Genomic DNA, 18,992 nt, shown 5'->3' with positions numbered 1-18,992 from the left:
TGCCGGTGTCGGGTGACGCTGCTGATGGTGGGCTGGGGTCCGGTCACGGGCCTGGGCCTGGGCCTGGGCCTGGGCGCTCGCTGAGGGGTCCGTCTCGGCCAGCGAGGAGGCAGGGGGCTGGCTGGAGTTGGGGGCGGCCCGGGACCGAAGTTCCTTGGACAGCGAAGGCACGAGCAGGGGGTCCTTGTCCGACTCGTGGTTCCTCTCCTGGCTTCTCTCCAGCCCGGAGACTTTGGCGTCGCAGCTTGAAGTCAGCTCGCCCTTCAGGTCAGAGGCTGCAAATCAGGACAGACGACCGTTAGCAGGGAATGAGCCACAATCGAAGGACAAACTCCCATTTCGACAGCGCCTTTCATCGCCTCAACACGTCCCAAAGCGTTTTACAGTCAATGAAGCACAATTTTCGAAGTGCGGTCGCTGTTGTAATGTAGGAAACGCGGCAGCTAATTTGTGCACAGCGAGATCCCACAAACAGCAATCTGACAATGACCCAGATCATCTGGGTTTTTTTCAAGTGATGTTGGTCGAGGGATAAATATCGGCCCCAGGACCCCGGGGAGAACTCCCCCCCTGCTCTTCTTCCAATAGTGGACGTGGGATCTTTTCGGTCCGCCTCAGAGGGGCAGACGGGGCCCTCGGTTTAACGTCTCATCCAAAAGACGGCACCTCCGACAGTGCGGCGCTCCCTCAGTACTGACCCTCCGACAGTGCGGCGCTCCCTCGGTCCTGACCCTCCGACAGTGCGGCGCTCCCTCAGGACTGACCCTCCGACAGTGCGGCGCTCCCTCAGGACTGACCCTCCCACAGTGCGGCGCTCCCTCAGGACTGACCCTCCCACAGTGCGGCGCTCCCTCAGTACTGACCCTCCGACAGTGCGGCGCTCCCTCAGTACTGACCCTCCCACAGTGCGGAGCTCCCTCAGTACCGACCCTCCGACAGTGCGGCGCTCACTCAGTACTGACCCTCCGACTGTGCGGCGCTCCCTCAGTACTGACCCTCCGACAGTGCGGCGCTCCCTCAGCACTGACCCTCCGACAGTGCGGCGCTCCCTCAGTACTGACCCTCCGACAGTGCGGCGCTCCCTCAGTACTGACCCTCCGACAGTGCGGCGCTCCCTCAGTACCGACCCTCCGACAGTGCGGCGCTCCCTCAGTACTGACCCTCCCACAGTGCGGCGCTCCCTCGGTACCAGCCCTCCGACAGTGCGGCGCTCCCTCGGTCCTGACCCTCCGACAGTGCCGCGCTCCCTCAGTACTGACCCTCCGACAGTGCGGCGCTCCCTCGGTCCTGACCCTCCGACAGTGCGGCGCTCCCTCGGTCCTGACCCTCCGACAGTGCGGCGCTCCCTCAGGACTGACCCTCCGACAGTGCGGCGCTCCCTCAGGACTGACCCTCCCACAGTGCGGCGCTCCCTCAGGACTGACCCTCCCACAGTGCGGCGCTCCCTCAGTACTGACCCTCCGACAGTGCGGCGCTCCCTCAGTACTGACCCTCCCACAGTGCGGAGCTCCCTCAGTACCGACCCTCCCACAGTGCGGCGCTCCCTCGGTACTAGCGCCGAGAGTGTTGGCCTGGATTACGGGGCTGAAGTCTCTCGGGTGGGACTTGGCCCAGAGGAGAGCGCGCTGGCTCTGAGCCATGGCTGACACCCGACCAGACGATGCAGGAAACCCGCAAACGTCGTGCTGACTATCGCACCTCGCGCACCCCCACTTTCACCTCGAGGCAAACGCCACAAGGACGTGACGAGGCGCTGAGCTGGCTGCCTCCTGTGACCGCGCACAGATCAGCCACGGGTCCGATCGTGTGCGAGCGGCAGAATGGCCTCCTCTCCCGGGACAGGTGCGTGCACGCAGCCTGCGCCCCGTCTGATGTGTCTCCCCCCGCACAAGTCCCTCCTCAGTCTCAGCAGCACCGCACAACCCTCGCGGTGGGGGTGCGGGAGAATTGACCGCCTCAGCCCGACGTAAGGTGTGACCTTTGGGGGAAATCGCAGGTGCAGCGGGTCAGAGAGGAGCTGACCGGGTCAAACCTGGGCGGGGGAGGCAAGGGCATCATACCACAGATCAAAGAAAGGAATGAGGACGAGAGAAGAGCCTACCTTTCTTCGTGGCTGCGGTGAAGAGGTTTGAGAGTCCGTCATCGGTGGTGGCCTGGGGGGGGAGAGAGAGAGAGAGAGAGGGAGAGAGAGAACATTTTGTCAACACTGTCTTGCTGCATAGAGAGTTGGGTCAGAACATGGAACTGACTTGCGAATGTACTCCACCAACTTGCATTTACACAGTCTGTAACTCACTCCCGGTATCTGTTATTCTATATATAAACCCCACCGAACCCTCGATTAGATTCCAGTCTGTAACTCACTCCCGGGTATCTGTTATTCTATATATAAACCCCCCGAACCCCTCGATTAGATTCCAGTCTGTAACTCACTCCCGGGTATCTGTTATTCTATATATAAACCCCACCGAACCCCTCGATTAGATTCCAGTCTGTAACTCACTCCCGGGTATCTGTTATTCTATATATAAACCCCCGAACCCCTCGATTAGATTCCAGTCTGTAACTCACTCCCGGGTATCTGTTATTCTATATATAAACCACCCGAACCCCTCGATTAGATTCCAGCCTGTAACTCACTCCCGGGTATCTGTTATTCTGTACATAAACCCCCCGAACCCCTCGATTAGATTCCAGTCTGTAACTCACTCCCGGGTATCTGTTATTCTATATATAAACCCCACCGAACCCCTCGATTAGATTCCAGTCTGTAACTCACTCCCGGGTATCTGTTATTCTATATATAAACCCCCCGAACCCCTCGATTAGATTCCAGTCTGTAACTCACTCCCGGGTATCTGTTATTCTATATATAAACCACCCGAACCCCTCGATTAGATTCCAGCCTGTAACTCACTCCCGGGTATCTGTTATTCTGTACATAAACCCCCGAACCCCTCGATTAGATTCCAGTCTGTAACTCACTCCCGGGTATCTGTTATTCTATATATAAACCCCACCGAACCCCTCGATTAGATTCCAGTCTGTAACTCACTCCCGGGTATCTGTTATTCTATATATAAACCCCCCGAACCCCTCGATTAGATTCCAGTCTGTAACTCACTCCCGGGTATCTGTTATTCTATATATAAACCACCCGAACCCCTCGATTAGATTCCAGCCTGTAACTCACTCCCGGGTATCTGTTATTCTGTACATAAACCCCCCGAACCCCTCGATTAGATTCCAGCCTGTAACTCACTCCCGGGTATCTGTTATTCTATATATAAACCACCCGAACCCCTCGATTAGATTCCAGCCTGTAACTCACTCCCGGGTATCTGTTATTCTGTACATAAACCCCCCGAACCCCTCGATTAGATTCCAGTCTGTAACTCACTCCCGGGTATCTGTTATTCTATATATAAACCCCACCGAACCCCTCGATTAGATTCCAGTCTGTAACTCACTCCCGGGTATCTGTTATTCTATATATAAACCACCCGAACCCCTCGATTAGATTCCAGCCTGTAACTCACTCCCGGGTATCTGTTATTCTGTACATAAACCCCCCGAACCCCTCGATTAGATTCCAGTCTGTAACTCACTCCCGGGTATCTGTTATTCTATATATAAACCCCACCGAACCCCTCGATTAGATTCCAGTCTGTAACTCACTCCCGGGTATCTGTTATTCTATATATAAACCCCCCGAACCCCTCGATTAGATTCCAGTCTGTAACTCACTCCCGGGTATCTGTTATTCTATATATAAACCCCACCGAACCCCTCGATTAGATTCCAGTCTGTAACTCACTCCCGGGTATCTGTTATTCTATATATAAACCCCCCGAACCCCTCGATTAGATTCCAGCCTGTAACTCACTCCCGGGTATCTGTTATTCTATATATAAACCCCACCGAACCCCTCGATTAGATTCCAGCCTGTAACTCACTCCCGGGTATCTGTTATTCTATATATAAACCCCACCGAACCCCTCGATTAGATTCCAGTCTGTAACTCACTCCCGGGTATCTGTTATTCTATATATAAACCCCCCCGAACCCCTCGATTAGATTCCAGCCTGTAACTCACTCCCGGGTATCTGTTATTCTTTCTATAAACCCCCCCGAACCCCTCGATTAGATTCCAGCCTGTAACTCACTCCCGGGTATCTGTTATTCTATATATAAACCCCCCGAGCCCCTCGATTAGATTCCAGCCTGTAACTCACTCCCGGGTATCTGTTATTCGATATATAAACCCCCCAAACCCCTCGATTGGATTCCAGTCTGTAACTCACTCCCGGGTATCTGTTATTCTATATATAAACCCCCCGAACCCCTCGATTAGATTCCAGTCTGTAACTCACTCCCGGGTATCTGTTATTCTATATATAAACCCCCCGAACCCCTCGATTAGATTCCAGTCTGTAACTCACTCCCGGGTATCTGTTATTCTATATATGAACCCCCCGAACCCCTCGATTAGATTCCAGCCTGTAACTCACTCCCGGGTATCTGTTATTCTATATATAAACCCCCCGAACCCCTCGATTAGATTCCAGTCTGTAACTCACTCCCGGGTATCTGTTATTCCATATATAAACCCCCCCGAACCCCTCGATTAGATTCCAGCCTGTAACTCACTCCCGGGTATCTGTTATTCTATATCTGAACCCCCCGAACCCCTCGATTAGATTCCAGTCTGTAACTCACTCCCGGGTATCTGTTATTCTATATATAAACCCCCCCGAACCCCTCGATTAGATTCCAGTCTGTAACTCACTCCCGGGTATCTGTTATTCTGTATATAAACCCCCCGAACCCCTCGATTGGATTCCAGCCTGCAACTCACTCCCGGGTATCTGTTATTCTATATATAAACCCCCCGAGCCCCTCGATTAGATTCCAGTCTGTAACTCACTCCCGGGTATCTGTTATTCTATATATAAACCCCCCCGAACCCCTCGATTGGATTCCAGCCTGTAACTCACTCCCGGGTATCTGGAATTCTATATATAAACCCCCCGAGCCCCTCGATTAGATTCCAGTCTGTAACTCACTCCCGGGTATCTGTTATTCTATATATAAACCCCCCCCGAACCCCTCGATTGGATTCCAGCCTGTAACTCACTCCCGGGTATCTGTTATTCTATGTATAAACCCCCCCCCCCGAACCCCTCGATTAGATTCCAGTCTGTAACTCACTCCCGGGTATCTGTTATTCTATATATAAACCCCCCGAACCCCTCGATTAGATTCCAGTCTGTAACTCACTCCCGGGTATCTGTTATTCTATATATAAACCCCCCCGAACCCCTCGATTAGATTCCAGTCTGTAACTCACTCCCGGGTATCTGTTATTCTATATATAAACCCCCCCGAACCCCTCGATTAGATTCCAGTCTGTAACTCACTCCCGGGTATCTGTTATTCTATATATAAACCCCCACCGAACCCCTCGATTAGATTCCAGCCTGTAACTCACTCCCGGGTATCTGTTATTCTATATATAAACCCCCTGAACCCCTCGATTAGATTCCAGTCTGTAACTCACTCCCGGGTATCTGTTATTCGATATATAAACCCCCCGAACCCCTCGATTAGATTCCAGTCTGTAACTCACTCCCGGGTATCTGTTATTCCATATATAAACCCCCCGAACCCCTCGATTAGATTCCAGTCTGTAACTCACTCCCGGGTATCTGTTATTCGATATATAAACCCCCCCGAACCCCTCGATTAGATTCCAGTCTGTAACTCACTCCCGGTTATCCGTTATTCGATATATAAACCCCCCCGAACCCCTCGATTAGATTCCAGTCTGTAACTCACTCCGGGCATCTGTTATTCTATATATAAACCCCCTGAACCCCTCGATTAGATTCCAGTCTGTAACTCACTCCCGGGTATCTGTTATTCTATATATAAACCCCCCCGAACCCCTCGATTAGATTCCAGTCTGTAACTCACTCCCGGGTATCTGTTATTCTATATATAAACCCCCCCGAACCCCTCGATTAGATTCCAGTCTGTAACTCACTCCCGGTTATCCGTTATTCTATATATAAACCCCCTGAACCCCTCGATTAGATTCCAGTCTGTAACTCACTCCCGGGTATCTGTTATTCTATATATAAACCCCCCGAACCCCTCGATTAGATTCCAGTCTGTAACTCACTCCCGGTATCTGTTATTGCATATATAAACCCCCCGAACCCCTCGATTAGATTCCAGTCTGTAACTCACTCCCGGTTATCCGTTATTCGATATATAAACCCCCCGAACCCCTCGATTAGATTCCAGTCTGTAACTCACTCCCGGTTATCCGTTATTCGATATATAAACCCCCCCCCCTGAAGCCTGGAGCCGTGACGATGGTTTAACGCGGCGGTTTATGACGAGAGCGGATGAGGCCGAGCTTGGATATACGCCCGAGGAGCGGCCTCGCTCTGCGACACGCGAACCGAGGCGGGGTTTTACTCACGAGCGAGATCCTTTGCCACACGGTCTGCAGCACTTGTTGCTGAGTGGAGGGAAATTCGAGGTTGGGGCAGCGCACTGGCTCGCCACCGCAGGGCTGAGGAAAACAAAGCAAGAGGAAGGAGGCTTTACGGAGAGTTCGTCTGCTCAGTGTGGGCAAGCCAAAGTCTGGGTGGGGGCGGGGGCGGGGGACGGGGGAAAGAAAGCACGACCGAGGCCCCTCCCTGAAATCGCCGTAGGGCTGAGCGGCAACAGCGGCGGCGCAGGGCCCGGAAAAGGCAAGTTTTTAAAACCCACCCCCCTCACCGCCCATCCCACACAGACCGGATTCCGGCAAATCGTGAACAGCCCGCTGAACAGTCCGACACGCGGAGGGTGTAACACGCCGGGGAGAAAGTCCCACCCCTCGGTTCCCACTCCGAGACGCTCTGAGCTGCCGCCACCCCCTCCCCCTCCCCCCCCCCCCCCCGACGGGATAACGAGCAACAGGAGGAGGCCGTTCAGCCCCTCGAGCCTCTTCCGCCATTCAATCGAATCATGGCCGATCGGTCCCCCAACACCATTTACCTGCGGTTGCTCCGTATCCCGTCGAGACCCTCACCCAACAAAATTCCACCGGTCTCTGTCTTGAAAGCTCCAAGTGACCCCCAGAATACGCAGCCTTTTCGGGGGAGGAGTGTTCCAGATTCCACTCCCCCTTTGTGTGAGGGAATGCTTCCTGACGTCACCCCCTGAACGGCTGAGCTCTGATTTTAAGGCTCTGCCCCCTTGTTCTGGACTCCCCCCGCCCCCCCCCCCCACCCCACCAGAGGAAATAGTTTCTCTCTCTCTCTACCCCATCGAATCCTTTAATCATCTTAAACCCCTCGATTAGATCACCGCTTGATCTTCGAAAAGACTGACAGGAGGGAGTTCTGAATGTTCAGTTCATGATTCAGAGACTTGTCAAGGTGGGGAGGGAGAGGGAGAAAGAGGAGGAGGAGGGAAGAGAGAGGAGGAGGAGGGAGGGGGAAAGATGTGGGGGAGAGGGGACAGGTGTGGGGCGAGGGGGAGGGGAGAGGGGGAAATGGAAAGGGGAGAAAGGTGGGGGAGAGGAGGGAGAGGGAAGATGAGGGACGGGTGTGGGGCGAGGGGAGACGAAGGGGAAGAGGGAGGAGGGAGGGGAGAAAGGTGGGGGAGAGGAGGTGGAGGGGAGATGGGGGACGGGTGTGGGGCGAGTTGGGGAAAGGAAGTGGGGGGGGGCGGGGGGGGGGGGGGAAGAGAGAGAGGTAACAGGTCGCGATCGATAATGGTCACACACTGACTCGCGTATCCTCGTGTTGCTTCCTGCTACAACGCAGTTCTGTGTCCAAGCTGAGAAAGCCAGGACAAGCAGCAAACACACAGCTAAAAGATTAAATACCTATGGTGGGGAGGGGAATTATTAAATCTCTTACCTTGTCATCCGGATCACTTTCAATATCGCACTGGAAAACAAAAAAAACACAGGGGCAGAAGTGAGTATCGCCACCAAACAGACACACGAGATTAACAAAACAACTTCACTTCTGAGAGAGGGAGCAAGGGAGAGCGCGCCCCCCCCTCAGGTGGGTGTAAAAGATCCCACGGCCACTATTGGAAGAAGAGCAGGGGGGAGTTCTCCCCGGGGTCCTGGGGCCCCGATATTTATCCCTCGACCAACATCACTGGAACAGATTATCTGGATCATTTATCACATCGCTGTTTGTGGGATCTTGCTGTGGTCAAAATGGCTGCCGCGTTTCCCTACATTACAACAGCGACCGCACTTCACAAAGCCCCTCATTGGCTGTGAAAAGTTTTGGGCTGTGAAAAGTTTTGGGCTGTGAAAAGTTTTGGGCCATCCTGAAAGGTGCTATAGAGATGCAAGTCTTTTGAGGCGCTTCTGGAGAACGGCCTGTGGCCTCGCTCATGATTGACTGGAGGAGGCAGTGTGTCCTTCAGCTGCAGTGGGCGGACCCGAGTGACTCCTTTCCACCATCTACAAGGCACAAGTCAGGAGTGTGATGGAATACTCTCCACTTGCCTGGATGAGTGCAGCTCCAACAACACTCAAGAAGCTCGACACCGTCCAGGACAAAGCAGCCCGCTTGATTGGCACCCCATCCACCACCCTAAACGTTCACTCCCTTCACCACCGGCGCACCGTGGCTGCAGTGTGGACCATCCACAGGATGCACTGCAGCAACTCGCCAAGGCTTCTTCGACAGCGCCTCCCAAACCCGCGACCTCTACCACCTAGAAGGACAAGGGCAGCAGGCACATGGGAACAACACCACCTGCACGTTCCCCTCCGAGTCACACACCATCCCGACTTGGAAATATATCGGCCGTTCCTTCATCGTCGCTGGGTCAAAATCCTGGAGCTCCCTTCCTAACAGCACTGTGGGAGAACCTTCACCACACGGACTGCAGCGGTTCAAGAAGGCGGCTCACCACCACCTTCCAAGGGGCGATTAGGGATGGGCAATAAATGCCGGCCTCGCCAGCGACGCCCACATCCCATGAACGAATAAAAAAAAACTCCTGTCGCAGTGCCCCCAATGGCAACAGGCTTCCCAATATTAGATGCAGGTATTGCAACAATTTGCATTCATATAGTGCCTTTAAGGTCGTAAAAACGTCCAAAGGTGCTCCCGCAGGAGAGTTAATCGGACATAAAATGGACACCGGGCCACGCAAGGTGATATTAGGACAGGTGACCTAAAAAAGCTCGGTCAAACAGTAGGTTTGAAGGAGCGTCTTAAAGGAGGCGGAGGGGTTTAGGGAGGGAATTCCAGAGCTTAAGTGGCTGAAGGCACGGCCGCCAATGGTGGAGCGATGGAACCCAACGTCACAAGGGCGTCGCTAAAACCATGGCGCCGGGCGTGACGGACGGGCAGTCGCGAGAGTTGCGTGTGTGGGTAGGCCCACGATGTCGCAGAGTTTTAACGGCGAATACTCACAAAGTATCCTGTTCCCAAACTCGAGTGCACAGAGACCTACAAGGAGGAAATAAGTAAAATGAAAACACGGAAGAAATATTCAGTTGAGGGTGGGCTCGAAACACCGCTGTGTCCAGGCCTGCACGCGATTCGCAGAATCCGAAGGGCTCGCCTTTAAACCGCAGAGGGTGAGACGCACCTCGTTCGATTCGAAACCGGCACCACACAACTTACAGCGCCTGTAACGTGGTAAAAGGGCGCTTCACATGAGCGTAAATCAGACAAAATCTGACTCTGGGCCACATGAGGAGATATTGGGACAGGTTGGTCAAAGAGGCAGGGTCTTAAGAAGGAGAGAGAGAGAGAGAGACCGCAGAGGTTTAGGGAGGGAGTTCCAGAGCTTAGGGGCCCGGCGGCTGAAGGCACGGCCGCCAATGGTGAGGCGATGGAAATCGAGGGACGGACAAGAGGCCAGAACCGAAGGGGCGCAGAGATCTCGGAGGGTTGTGGGGGCTGGAGGAGGTTACAGAGACAGGGAAGGTGGGGGGGGGGGTGAGGGGCCATGGAGGGATTTGAATACACCTTCTGTTAAGTAACTGGTTGGGGACACTTGACGTAATATAGAATGGGCCGATATTCTCTGGAGTTTAGAAGATCTCATTGAAACGTATAAAATTCTTAAGAGGGCTCGACAGGGTAGATGCGGAGAGGCTGTTTCCCCCTGGCTGGAGAGTCTGGAACCAGGGGGCGCAGTCTCAGGATAAGGGGTCGGCCATCCAAGACTGAGATGAGGAGGAATTTCTTCACTCAGAGGGTGGTGAATCTTTGGAATTCTCTACTCCAGAGGGCTGTGGATGCTCAGTCGTTGAGTATATTCAAGGCTGAGATCGATAGATTTCTGGACTCTAGGGGAAATCAAGGGATATGGGGATCGGGCGGGAAAGTGGAGTTGAGGTCGAAGATCAGCCATGATCTGATTGAATGGCGGAGCAGGCTCGAGGGGCCGAATGGCCTACTCCTGCTCCTATTTCTTTTTTTTTAAATATAGAACAACACGAGGCCCCGTTTGTATTTGGCTGACGTTTAGGGGGGAAAAAAAGGCCCAATTCCAGACCCCCCATTGCTCACCTGCCGATACTTGTTTTAAAAAAAATCAGTAACGTGATTTTCACGGCCACCAATGGGAGAGTGGAGGGAAACGTTCAAGAGGTCGGGGGAACGCAGGGTTCTGGGGCAGGGGGACACGACTTTTAGGGTTGGAGGCGGTTACAGGGATAGGGAGGGACGAGGCCGTGGAGGGATTGGGAAACCCGGTCGACTGGAGCACACCCTCCTCCCTGTCAATTAACAGCCCGAAGCCTCCATTCGCCAAGGCAGAGGGAGAAGGCCACAAATCAGAGTTTTGAGGCTATCAAAGTGGAAAGAGTAATTGAGGGAGAGAGGGGGGAGGAGAGAGAGAGAGGGGGGAGGAGAGAGAGAGAGGGGGGAGGAGAGAGAGAGAGGGGGGAGGAGAGAGAGAGAGGGGGGAGGAGAGAGAGAGAGGGGGGAGGAGAGAGAGAGAGGGGGGAGGAGAGAGAGAGAGGGGGGAGGAGAGAGAGAGAGGGGGGAGGAGAGAGAGAGAGGGGGGAGGAGAGAGAGAGAGGGGGGAGGAGAGAGAGAGGGGGGAGGAGAGAGAGAGGGGGGAGGAGAGAGAGAGGGGGGAGGAGAGAGAGAGGGGGGAGGAGAGAGAGAGGGGGGAGGAGAGAGAGAGGGGGGAGGAGAGAGAGAGGGGGGAGGAGAGAGAGAGGGGGGAGGAGAGAGAGAGGGGGGAGGAGAGAGAGAGGGGGGAGGAGAGAGAGAGGGGGGAGGAGAGAGAGAGGGGGGAGGAGAGAGAGAGGGGGGAGGAGGAGAGAGAGGGGGGAGGAGGAGAGAGAGGGGGGAGGAGGAGAGAGAGGGGGGAGGAGGAGAGAGAGGGGGGAGGAGGAGAGAGAGGGGGGAGGAGGAGAGAGAGGGGGGAGGAGGAGAGAGAGGGGGGAGGAGGAGAGAGAGGGGGGAGGAGGAGAGAGAGGGGGGAGGAGAGAGAGGGGGGAGGAGAGAGAGGGGGAAGGAGAGAGAGGGGGGAGGAGAGAGAGGGGAAGGAGAGAGAGGGGGAAGGAGAGAGAGGGGGAAGGAGAGAGAGAGAGGGAGAGAGAGAGAGAGGAAAGACAGGGAGGGGGCGCGAGAGGGGGCGCGAGAGGGGGCGCGAGAGGGGGCGCGAGAGGGGGCGCGAGAGGGGGCGCGAGAGGGGGCGCGAGAGGGGGCGCGAGAGGGGGCGCGAGAGGGGGCGCGAGAGGGGGCGCGAGAGGGGGCGCGAGAGGGGGCGCGAGAGGGGGCGCGAGAGGGGGCGCGAGAGGGGGCGCGAGAGGGGGCGCGAGAGGGGGCGCGAGAGGGGGCGCGAGAGGGGGCGCGAGAGGGGGCGCGAGAGGGGGCGCGAGAGGGGGCGCGAGAGGGGGCGCGAGAGGGGGCGCGAGAGGGGGCGCGAGAGGGAAGAGAGAGGGAAGAGAGAGGAGAGAGCGAGAGCGAGAGAAGACAGAGAAGAGAGAGAGAGAGAAGAGAGAGAGAGAGAGAAGACAGAGAGAGAGAGGGAGAGAAGACAGAGGGAGAGAGAGGGAGAGGAGACAGAGAGAGAGAGAAAGAGAAGACAAGGAGAGAGAGGGAGAGGGAGGAGACAGAGCGAGAGAGAGAGAGAGGAGGCAGAGAGAGGAGGCAGAGAGAGGAGGCAGAGAGAGGAGGCAGAGAGAGGAGGCAGAGAGAGGAGGCAGAGAGAGGAGGCAGAGAGAGGAGGCAGAGAGAGGAGACAGAGAGAGGAGACAGAGAGAGGAGACAGAGAGCGCGAGAGAGAGGGAGAGAGAGGGAGCGAGAGGGAGCGAGAGGGAGCGAGAGAGAGGGAGCGAGAGAGAGGGAGCGAGAGAGAGGGAGCGAGAGAGAGGGAGCGAGAGAGAGGGAGCGAGAGAGAGGGAGCGAGAGAGAGGGAGCGAGAGAGAGGGAGCGAGAGAGAGGGAGCGAGAGAGAGGAGCGAGAGAGAGACGTGCTGTTGTTTTCGGCCCGCAGCCTGAAATTTACAAACGCCCGACAGCCCGCGTAATTCCGTCACGACGCAGCGATTGAACTCTGACTGACCCCAGGACCGAAGCAGACCATTCCACCGCCCCCCCCCCCCCGCCCCCCCCCCTCGCCCCACCTGAGCCTTCAAAAGGGAAAAGAGGCAGTTCAGCACCCAAAGCTGGCAACCGTGCTCCAGACCCAGCTGTCGCTGGCGGCCGGTGCGACAAGGAGCCGGCGCTTGGGGTCCGGAATAGCGGGTATAAAAAAAATAAAACACGTGCGCGCTGCGGGGGGGGGGGGGGGAACTCCGAGCGAGCCCGCGCGGATACTCACGTCGCTGCCCGCGCCTCGCGAGCTGCTGTGCTGGGAGCTGCGTTCTCGCCACCTGCGCTCTCGCTCCCTCTCGCCTGGCCCTTGGTCTTCACCTGCAGGTTCGAAAGGCAAAAGGAGGAGAGTGAGTTTGGGGACGGGCGGGGGGGGGGGGGGGGGTTTCACTCAAAAATCAAGCTCGCCGAGCCCCCGTTCCCCCCCCTCCCCACCCCCGTCCCACTCACCCAACCCAGGAGGGGAAAAGGACATCTTCGGCCGGACCAATGATCTGACTGTCGTGGCTCAGCGGGCAGCACCCTCGCCTCAGAGTCCGAAGGTCGAGGGTTCGAGCCCCCACTCCGGAGACCTGACCGTGAAATTCAGGCCGACACTCCGGGGGGGCGGTGCCGAGGGAGCGCCGCGCCGTCGGAGGGTCGGTGCCCGAGGGAGCGCCGCGCCGTCGGAGGGTCGGTGCCCGAGGGAGCGCCGCGCTGCCGTCTTTCGGATGGGACGTTAAACCGAGGGCCCCGTCTGCCCCTCTCAGGGTGGGTGTAAAAGATCCCACGGCCACTATTGGAAGAAGAGCAGGGGGGGAGTTCTCCCCGGGTGTCCTGGGGCCGATATTTATCCCTCGACCAACGTCATTAAAAAAAAAATGATCCGGGTCATTACCACGTTTCTGTTTGTGGGATCTTGCTGTGCGCAAATTAGCTGCTGCGTTTCCCACATTACAACCGTGACCGCACTTCCAACAGCACCTCGCTGGCTGTCGATCGCTTTGGGACATCCCGAGGTGGTGAAAGGCCCTGTCGATAATGCCAGGGTGCTGAGAACGCGGAAACCGCCATCAAACGGAGTGGTTGAGGCGAATAACATCGACGCATTTAAGGGCCAGCTGGACAAGCACGAGGGGGAAAGGGAACTGAAGGGTCGGGCGAGGCGAAGGCAAGGCAGCAGGAGGCGCCTCGTGCGGGGCGCAAACGCCAGCACGGGCCGAATGGCCCGTTTCTGTGCTGTAAACTCCCCGCACCCCCACTTGTTGGCGGGCCTTGTGCCTTCCCTGTTTTATCGGCGTGAGTCCGCGTCTGACCAGTCATTACGCGATAGCCAGCGAGGGCACCCACAGGCAGAAAAACGCCCCACCTCCCCCACTCATGCGACACCAAGCCCCTGGGTCACGCTGCCGGATCCCACGGCTCAAACAGAGGAACCTCCAGGAAGGGGAGGGAGAGAGAGAGCTCGGAGCGATTTACTGTCTGGCACCTCTCTCCTTGCACCCGGCTGTCTGGGCGGGGTGGGGGGGGGGGGGGGGGGAAGCACTCTCTAGTTATTTGAAGCATTTTCTTCCTCTCCTTCCCTGCACCCGAGGCCAACAGGAATTCTCGCAGTCCAACTCCGAAACCTCCACCGGTGGCCGTCACGCTGCACTGGCTGGCCCCACCGCCCACAGAGCGCGAATCCAATCGGCAAGGCCGGCTGGCCCGCGCCCGAAAACTCCCATTTCTCCAGCCCCTTTCACCGCCTCAGGACGTCCCAAGCGCTTCACGGCCAATCAAGTACTTTTCGAAGTGCGGTAACTGTTGCAATGTAGGAAACGCGGCAGCAGATTTGCGCACAGCAAGATCCCACAAACAGCATTGTCATAATCACCTGATAATCTATCTTTTAGTGATGTTGGTTGAGGGATTTGGGGATTGATACATGGCTTTGGGGAGAGAGCAGGGGCAGTGGGATTAGTTTGGGGATTGATACAGGGCTATGGGAGAGAGTGGGGCAGTGGGATTAGTTTGGGGATTGATACAGGGCTATGGGGAGAGAGCGGGGCAGTGGGATTAGTTTGGGGATTGATACAGGGCTATGGGGAGAGAGCGGGGCAGTGGGATTAGTTTGGGGATTGATACAGGGCTATGGGGAGAGAGCGGGGCAGTGGGATTAGTTTGGGGATTGATACAGGACTATGGGGAGAGAGCGGGGCAATGGGATTAGTTTGGGGATCGATACAGGGCTATGGGGAGAGAGCGGGGCAGTGGGATTAGTTTGGGGATCGATACAGGGCTATGAGGGAGAGAGCGGGGCAGTGGGATTAGTTTGGGGATTGATACAGGGCTATGGGGAGAGAGTGGGGCAGTGGGATTAGTTTGGGGATTGATACAGGACTATGGGGAGAGAGCGGGGCAGTGGGATTAGTTTGGGGATCGATACAGAGCTATGGGGAGAGAGCGGGGCAGTGGGATTAGTTTGGGGATTGATACAGGACTATGAGAGAGCGGGGCAGTGGGATTAGTTTGGGGATTGATGGCTATGGGGAGAGAGCGGGGCAGTGGGATTAGTTTGGGGATCGATACAGGGCTATGGGGAGAGAGCGGGGCAGTGGGATTAGTTTGGGGATCGATACAGGGCTATAAGGAGGGAGCGGGGCAGTGGGATTAGTTTGGGGATCGATACAAGGCTATGAGGAGAGAGCGGAGCAGTGGGATTAGTTTGGGGATTGATACAGGGCTATGGGGAGAGAGCGGAGCAGTGGGAATAGTTTGGGGATTGATACAGGGCTATGGGAGAGAGCGGGGCAGTGGGATTAGTCTGGGGATTAATACAGGGCTATGGGGAGAGAGCGGGGCAGTGGGATTAGTTTGGGGATTAATACAGGGCTATGGGGAGAGAGCGGGGCAGTGGGATTAGTTTGGGGATTGATACAGGGCTATGGGGAGAGAGTGGGGCAGTGGGATTAGTTTGGGGATTGATACAGGGCTATGGGGAGAGAGCGGGGCAGTGGGATGAGATTGGGGATTGATACAGGGCTATGGGGAGAGCGGGGCAGTGGGATTAGTTTGGGGATCGATACAGGGTTATGGGGAGAGAGTGGGGCAGTGGGATTAGTTTGGGGATTGATACAGGGCTATGGGGAGAGTGCGGGGCAGTGGGATTAGTTTGGGGATCGATACAGGACTATGGGGAGAGAGCGGGGGCAGTGGGATTAGTTTGGGGATCGATACAGGGTTATGGGGAGAGAGTGGGGCAGTGGGATTAGTTTGGGGATTGATACAGGGCTATGGGGAGAGTGCGGGGCAGTGGGATTAGTTTGGGGATCGATACAGGACTATGGGGAGAGTGCGGGGCAGTGGGATTAGTTTGGGGATCGATACAGGACTATGGGGAGAGAGCGGGGCAGTGGGATTAGTTTGGGGATTGATACAGGACTATGGGGAGAGAGCGGGGCAGTGGGATTAGTTTGGGGATCGATACAGGACGATGGGGAGAGAGCGGGGCAGTGGGATTAGTTTGGGGATCGATACAGGGCTATGGGGAGAGAGCGGGGGCAGTGGGATTAGTTTGGGGATCGATACAGGGCTATGGGGAGAGAGCGGGGCTAATTTCCAATTGCTCCAGCAAGCAGCCGGCACAGGCGCAACGGGCTGAACGGCCTCCTGTACTATAAACCTCCGCGGTTTTCCGTGATGTGCTTTGAGACAACTCTCGAGCCTGGGTTTCTGACGGTTGAAAGCCGTCCACTGCAGGAACTCCAAATGGCCACAGGGTGGAGCAGGACACCCAGTCGGGCAGTGAAGGAGCAGCGGAGCCCGAGTCCGGGAACTCAGAACGACACAAATATAACAAGCTTTCCCGCAACGCCAGGCGGGACCGGCCCGCGAGAAACTTCACCAATTTGACTTGCCTTTTTTAAAATAATTAACTGCTTATCTTAAATAGTTGCCAGCACTCAACAGCTAACTTTCCCTGGCTGAACTTCCAGCATTTTGATCAATTATTAACTCATCGGCAAGTGCTGGGGCAACGGGCATCCACATTGAAATTTAGTCACAACCAAAAATAGACCCACAATACAAGAAACTTCACTTATAAACTGCAGCGAGGGGAGGAATGGAATAATTCACAGGTTCAAATACACAGTCGAAATCACTCACGTATCTGTTATTCTATATATAAACCCCCCCCCCGAACTCCTCGATTAGATTCCAGTCTGTAACTCACTCCCGGGTATCTGTTATTCTATATATAAACCCCCCGAACCCCTCGATTAGATTCCAGTCTGTAACTCACTCCCGGGTATCTGTTATTCTATATATAAACCCCCCGAACCCCTCGATTAGATTCCAGTCTGTAACTCACTCCCGGGTATCTGTTATTCTATATATAAACCCCCCGAACCCCTCGATTAGATTCCAGTCTGTAACTCACTCCCAGGTATCTGTTATTCTATATATAAACCCCCCGAACCCCTCGATTAGATTCCAGTCTGTAACTCACTCCCGGGTATCTGTTATTCTATATATAAACCCCCCGAACCCCTCGATTAGATTCCAGTCTGTAACTCACTCCCGGGTATCTGTTATTCTATATATAAACCCCCCGAACCCCTCGATTAGATTCCAGTCTGTAACTCACTCCCGGGTATCTGTTATTCTATATATAAACCCCCCGAACCCCTCGATTAGATTCCAGTCTGTAACTCACTCCCGGGTATCTGTTATTCTATATATAAACCCCCCCGAACCCCTCGATTAGATTCCAGTCTGTAACTCACTCCCGGGTATCTGTTATTCTATATATAAACCCCCCCGAACCCCTCGATTAGATTCCAGTCTGTAACTCACTCCCGGGTATCTGTTATTCCATATATCAACCCCCCCCGAACCCCTCGATTAGATTCCAGTCTGTAACTCACTCCCGGGTATCTGTTATTCTATATATAAACCCCCCGAACCCCTCGATTAGATTCCAGTCTGTAACTCACTCCCGGGTATCTGTTATTCTATATATAAACCCCCACCGAACCCCTCGATTAGATTCCAGTCTGTAACTCACTCCCGGGTATCTGTTATTCTATATATAAATCCCCCCCGAACCCCTCGATTAGATTCCAGTCTGTAACTCACTCCCGGATATCGGTTATTCTATATATAAACCCCCCCGAACCCCTCGATTAGATTCCAGCCTGTAACTCACTCCCGGGTATCTGTTATTCTATATATAAACCTCCCCGAACCCCTCAATTGGATTCCAGTCTGTAACTCACTCCCGGGTATCTGTTATTCTGTTGATGGAACCGACCTTTTTGGTAGGCGGGGGTCTCCTGCGGTCCCTGTCCCCGTTGTGGCGGCTCTGCTCCCGGTCCGAGCCCTCGCCCCTCCTCCGCCCCTCAGACGGAGAGCTCGGTCCATTCTCCTCGGACTTCCTCTTGTCCTGCCTCTTCCGCTGGTTGTCGACCCGTTCGGGAGGCTTCAGCAGCGTGTCGTTCTGTGGGGTTGGGGGTGTGGGAAGAGAACGAGCAGCGTTAACAGGTTTCAGGGAACGGCCAAAAGTCCTTTCATCAGCCCGCGAGGGGACACGGTCTCGATTTCGTTCCGCGATTGCCAAAAAATCGAAAGCCTATCAACACTCAACACATTATAAACGGATAATGAAAGGGTCAGGGAATCTCAACGGTCCCAGAAAGCGCAGCCATTTTCCCCTTGCCAGCTCAGCCGTTGCACCCGGGTGCAGACTCCCCGTTGCCCTCGGCACTGAGCCGGGTCTCAGATTGCATTGAACCTCTCGTCTGTGTTAGTTCCAGGATGGAGCAGGACAAGGAGGGGGAATAACCCCACCTTCTCATAGCAACTCGGGTCAAGCTGCAGGAGGAGACCATCAGCGTGATGCTGTGTCCTTGGCACAGCAAACTAAAACTCATCCCACTGCCCCGCTCTCTCCCCATAGCCCTGTATCAATCCCCAAACTAATCCCACTGCCCCACTCTCTCCCCATAGCCCTGTATCAATCCCCAAACTAATCCCACTGCCCCACTCTCTCCCCATAGCCCTGTATCAATCCCCAAACTAATCCCACTGCCCCACTCTCTCCCCATAGCCCTGTATCAATCCCCAAACTAATCCCACTGCCCCACTCTCTCCCCATAGTCCTGTATCAATCCCCAAACTAATCCCACTGCCCTGCTCTCTCCCCATAGCCCTGTATCAATCCCCAAACTAATCCCACTGCCCCGCTCTCTCCCCATAGCCCTGTATCCATCCCCAAACTAATCCCACTGCCCCGCTCTCTCCCCATAGCCCTGTATCCATCCCCAAACTAATCCCACTGCCCCGCTCTCTCCCCATAGCCCTGTATCGATCCCCAAACTAATCCCACTGCCCCGCTCTCTCCCCACAGCCCTGTATCAATCCCCAAACTAATCCC

General features: G+C 55.4%; 1 protein-coding gene across 1 annotated transcript in view; it reads right to left on the bottom strand.

Moving 5' to 3' along the window:
• Positions 1-177: 177 nt before the first annotated feature.
• LOC137307831 (autism susceptibility gene 2 protein homolog) overlaps positions 178-18,992 on the bottom strand; it is a 53,821-nt gene continuing 35,006 nt past the window's right edge. Inside the window, exons 3-9 of the mRNA XM_067976927.1 lie at positions 17,871-18,056; positions 12,825-12,916; positions 9,450-9,485; positions 7,923-7,952; positions 6,491-6,583; positions 2,102-2,153; positions 178-275 (exon numbers count right to left, since the gene is read on the bottom strand). Of these exons, the coding sequence (XP_067833028.1) occupies positions 264-275; positions 2,102-2,153; positions 6,491-6,583; positions 7,923-7,952; positions 9,450-9,485; positions 12,825-12,916; positions 17,871-18,056 (501 nt within the window). The 3' untranslated portion in view covers positions 178-263. The remainder of the gene's footprint in view (positions 276-2,101; positions 2,154-6,490; positions 6,584-7,922; positions 7,953-9,449; positions 9,486-12,824; positions 12,917-17,870; positions 18,057-18,992) is intronic.

The sequence above is a fragment of the Heptranchias perlo genome, unplaced genomic scaffold, assembly GCF_035084215.1.
Source record: "Heptranchias perlo isolate sHepPer1 unplaced genomic scaffold, sHepPer1.hap1 HAP1_SCAFFOLD_1125, whole genome shotgun sequence".
NCBI classification, from domain to species: domain Eukaryota; kingdom Metazoa; phylum Chordata; class Chondrichthyes; order Hexanchiformes; family Hexanchidae; genus Heptranchias; species Heptranchias perlo.
This window is presented reverse-complemented; position numbering and strand designations above follow the sequence as displayed.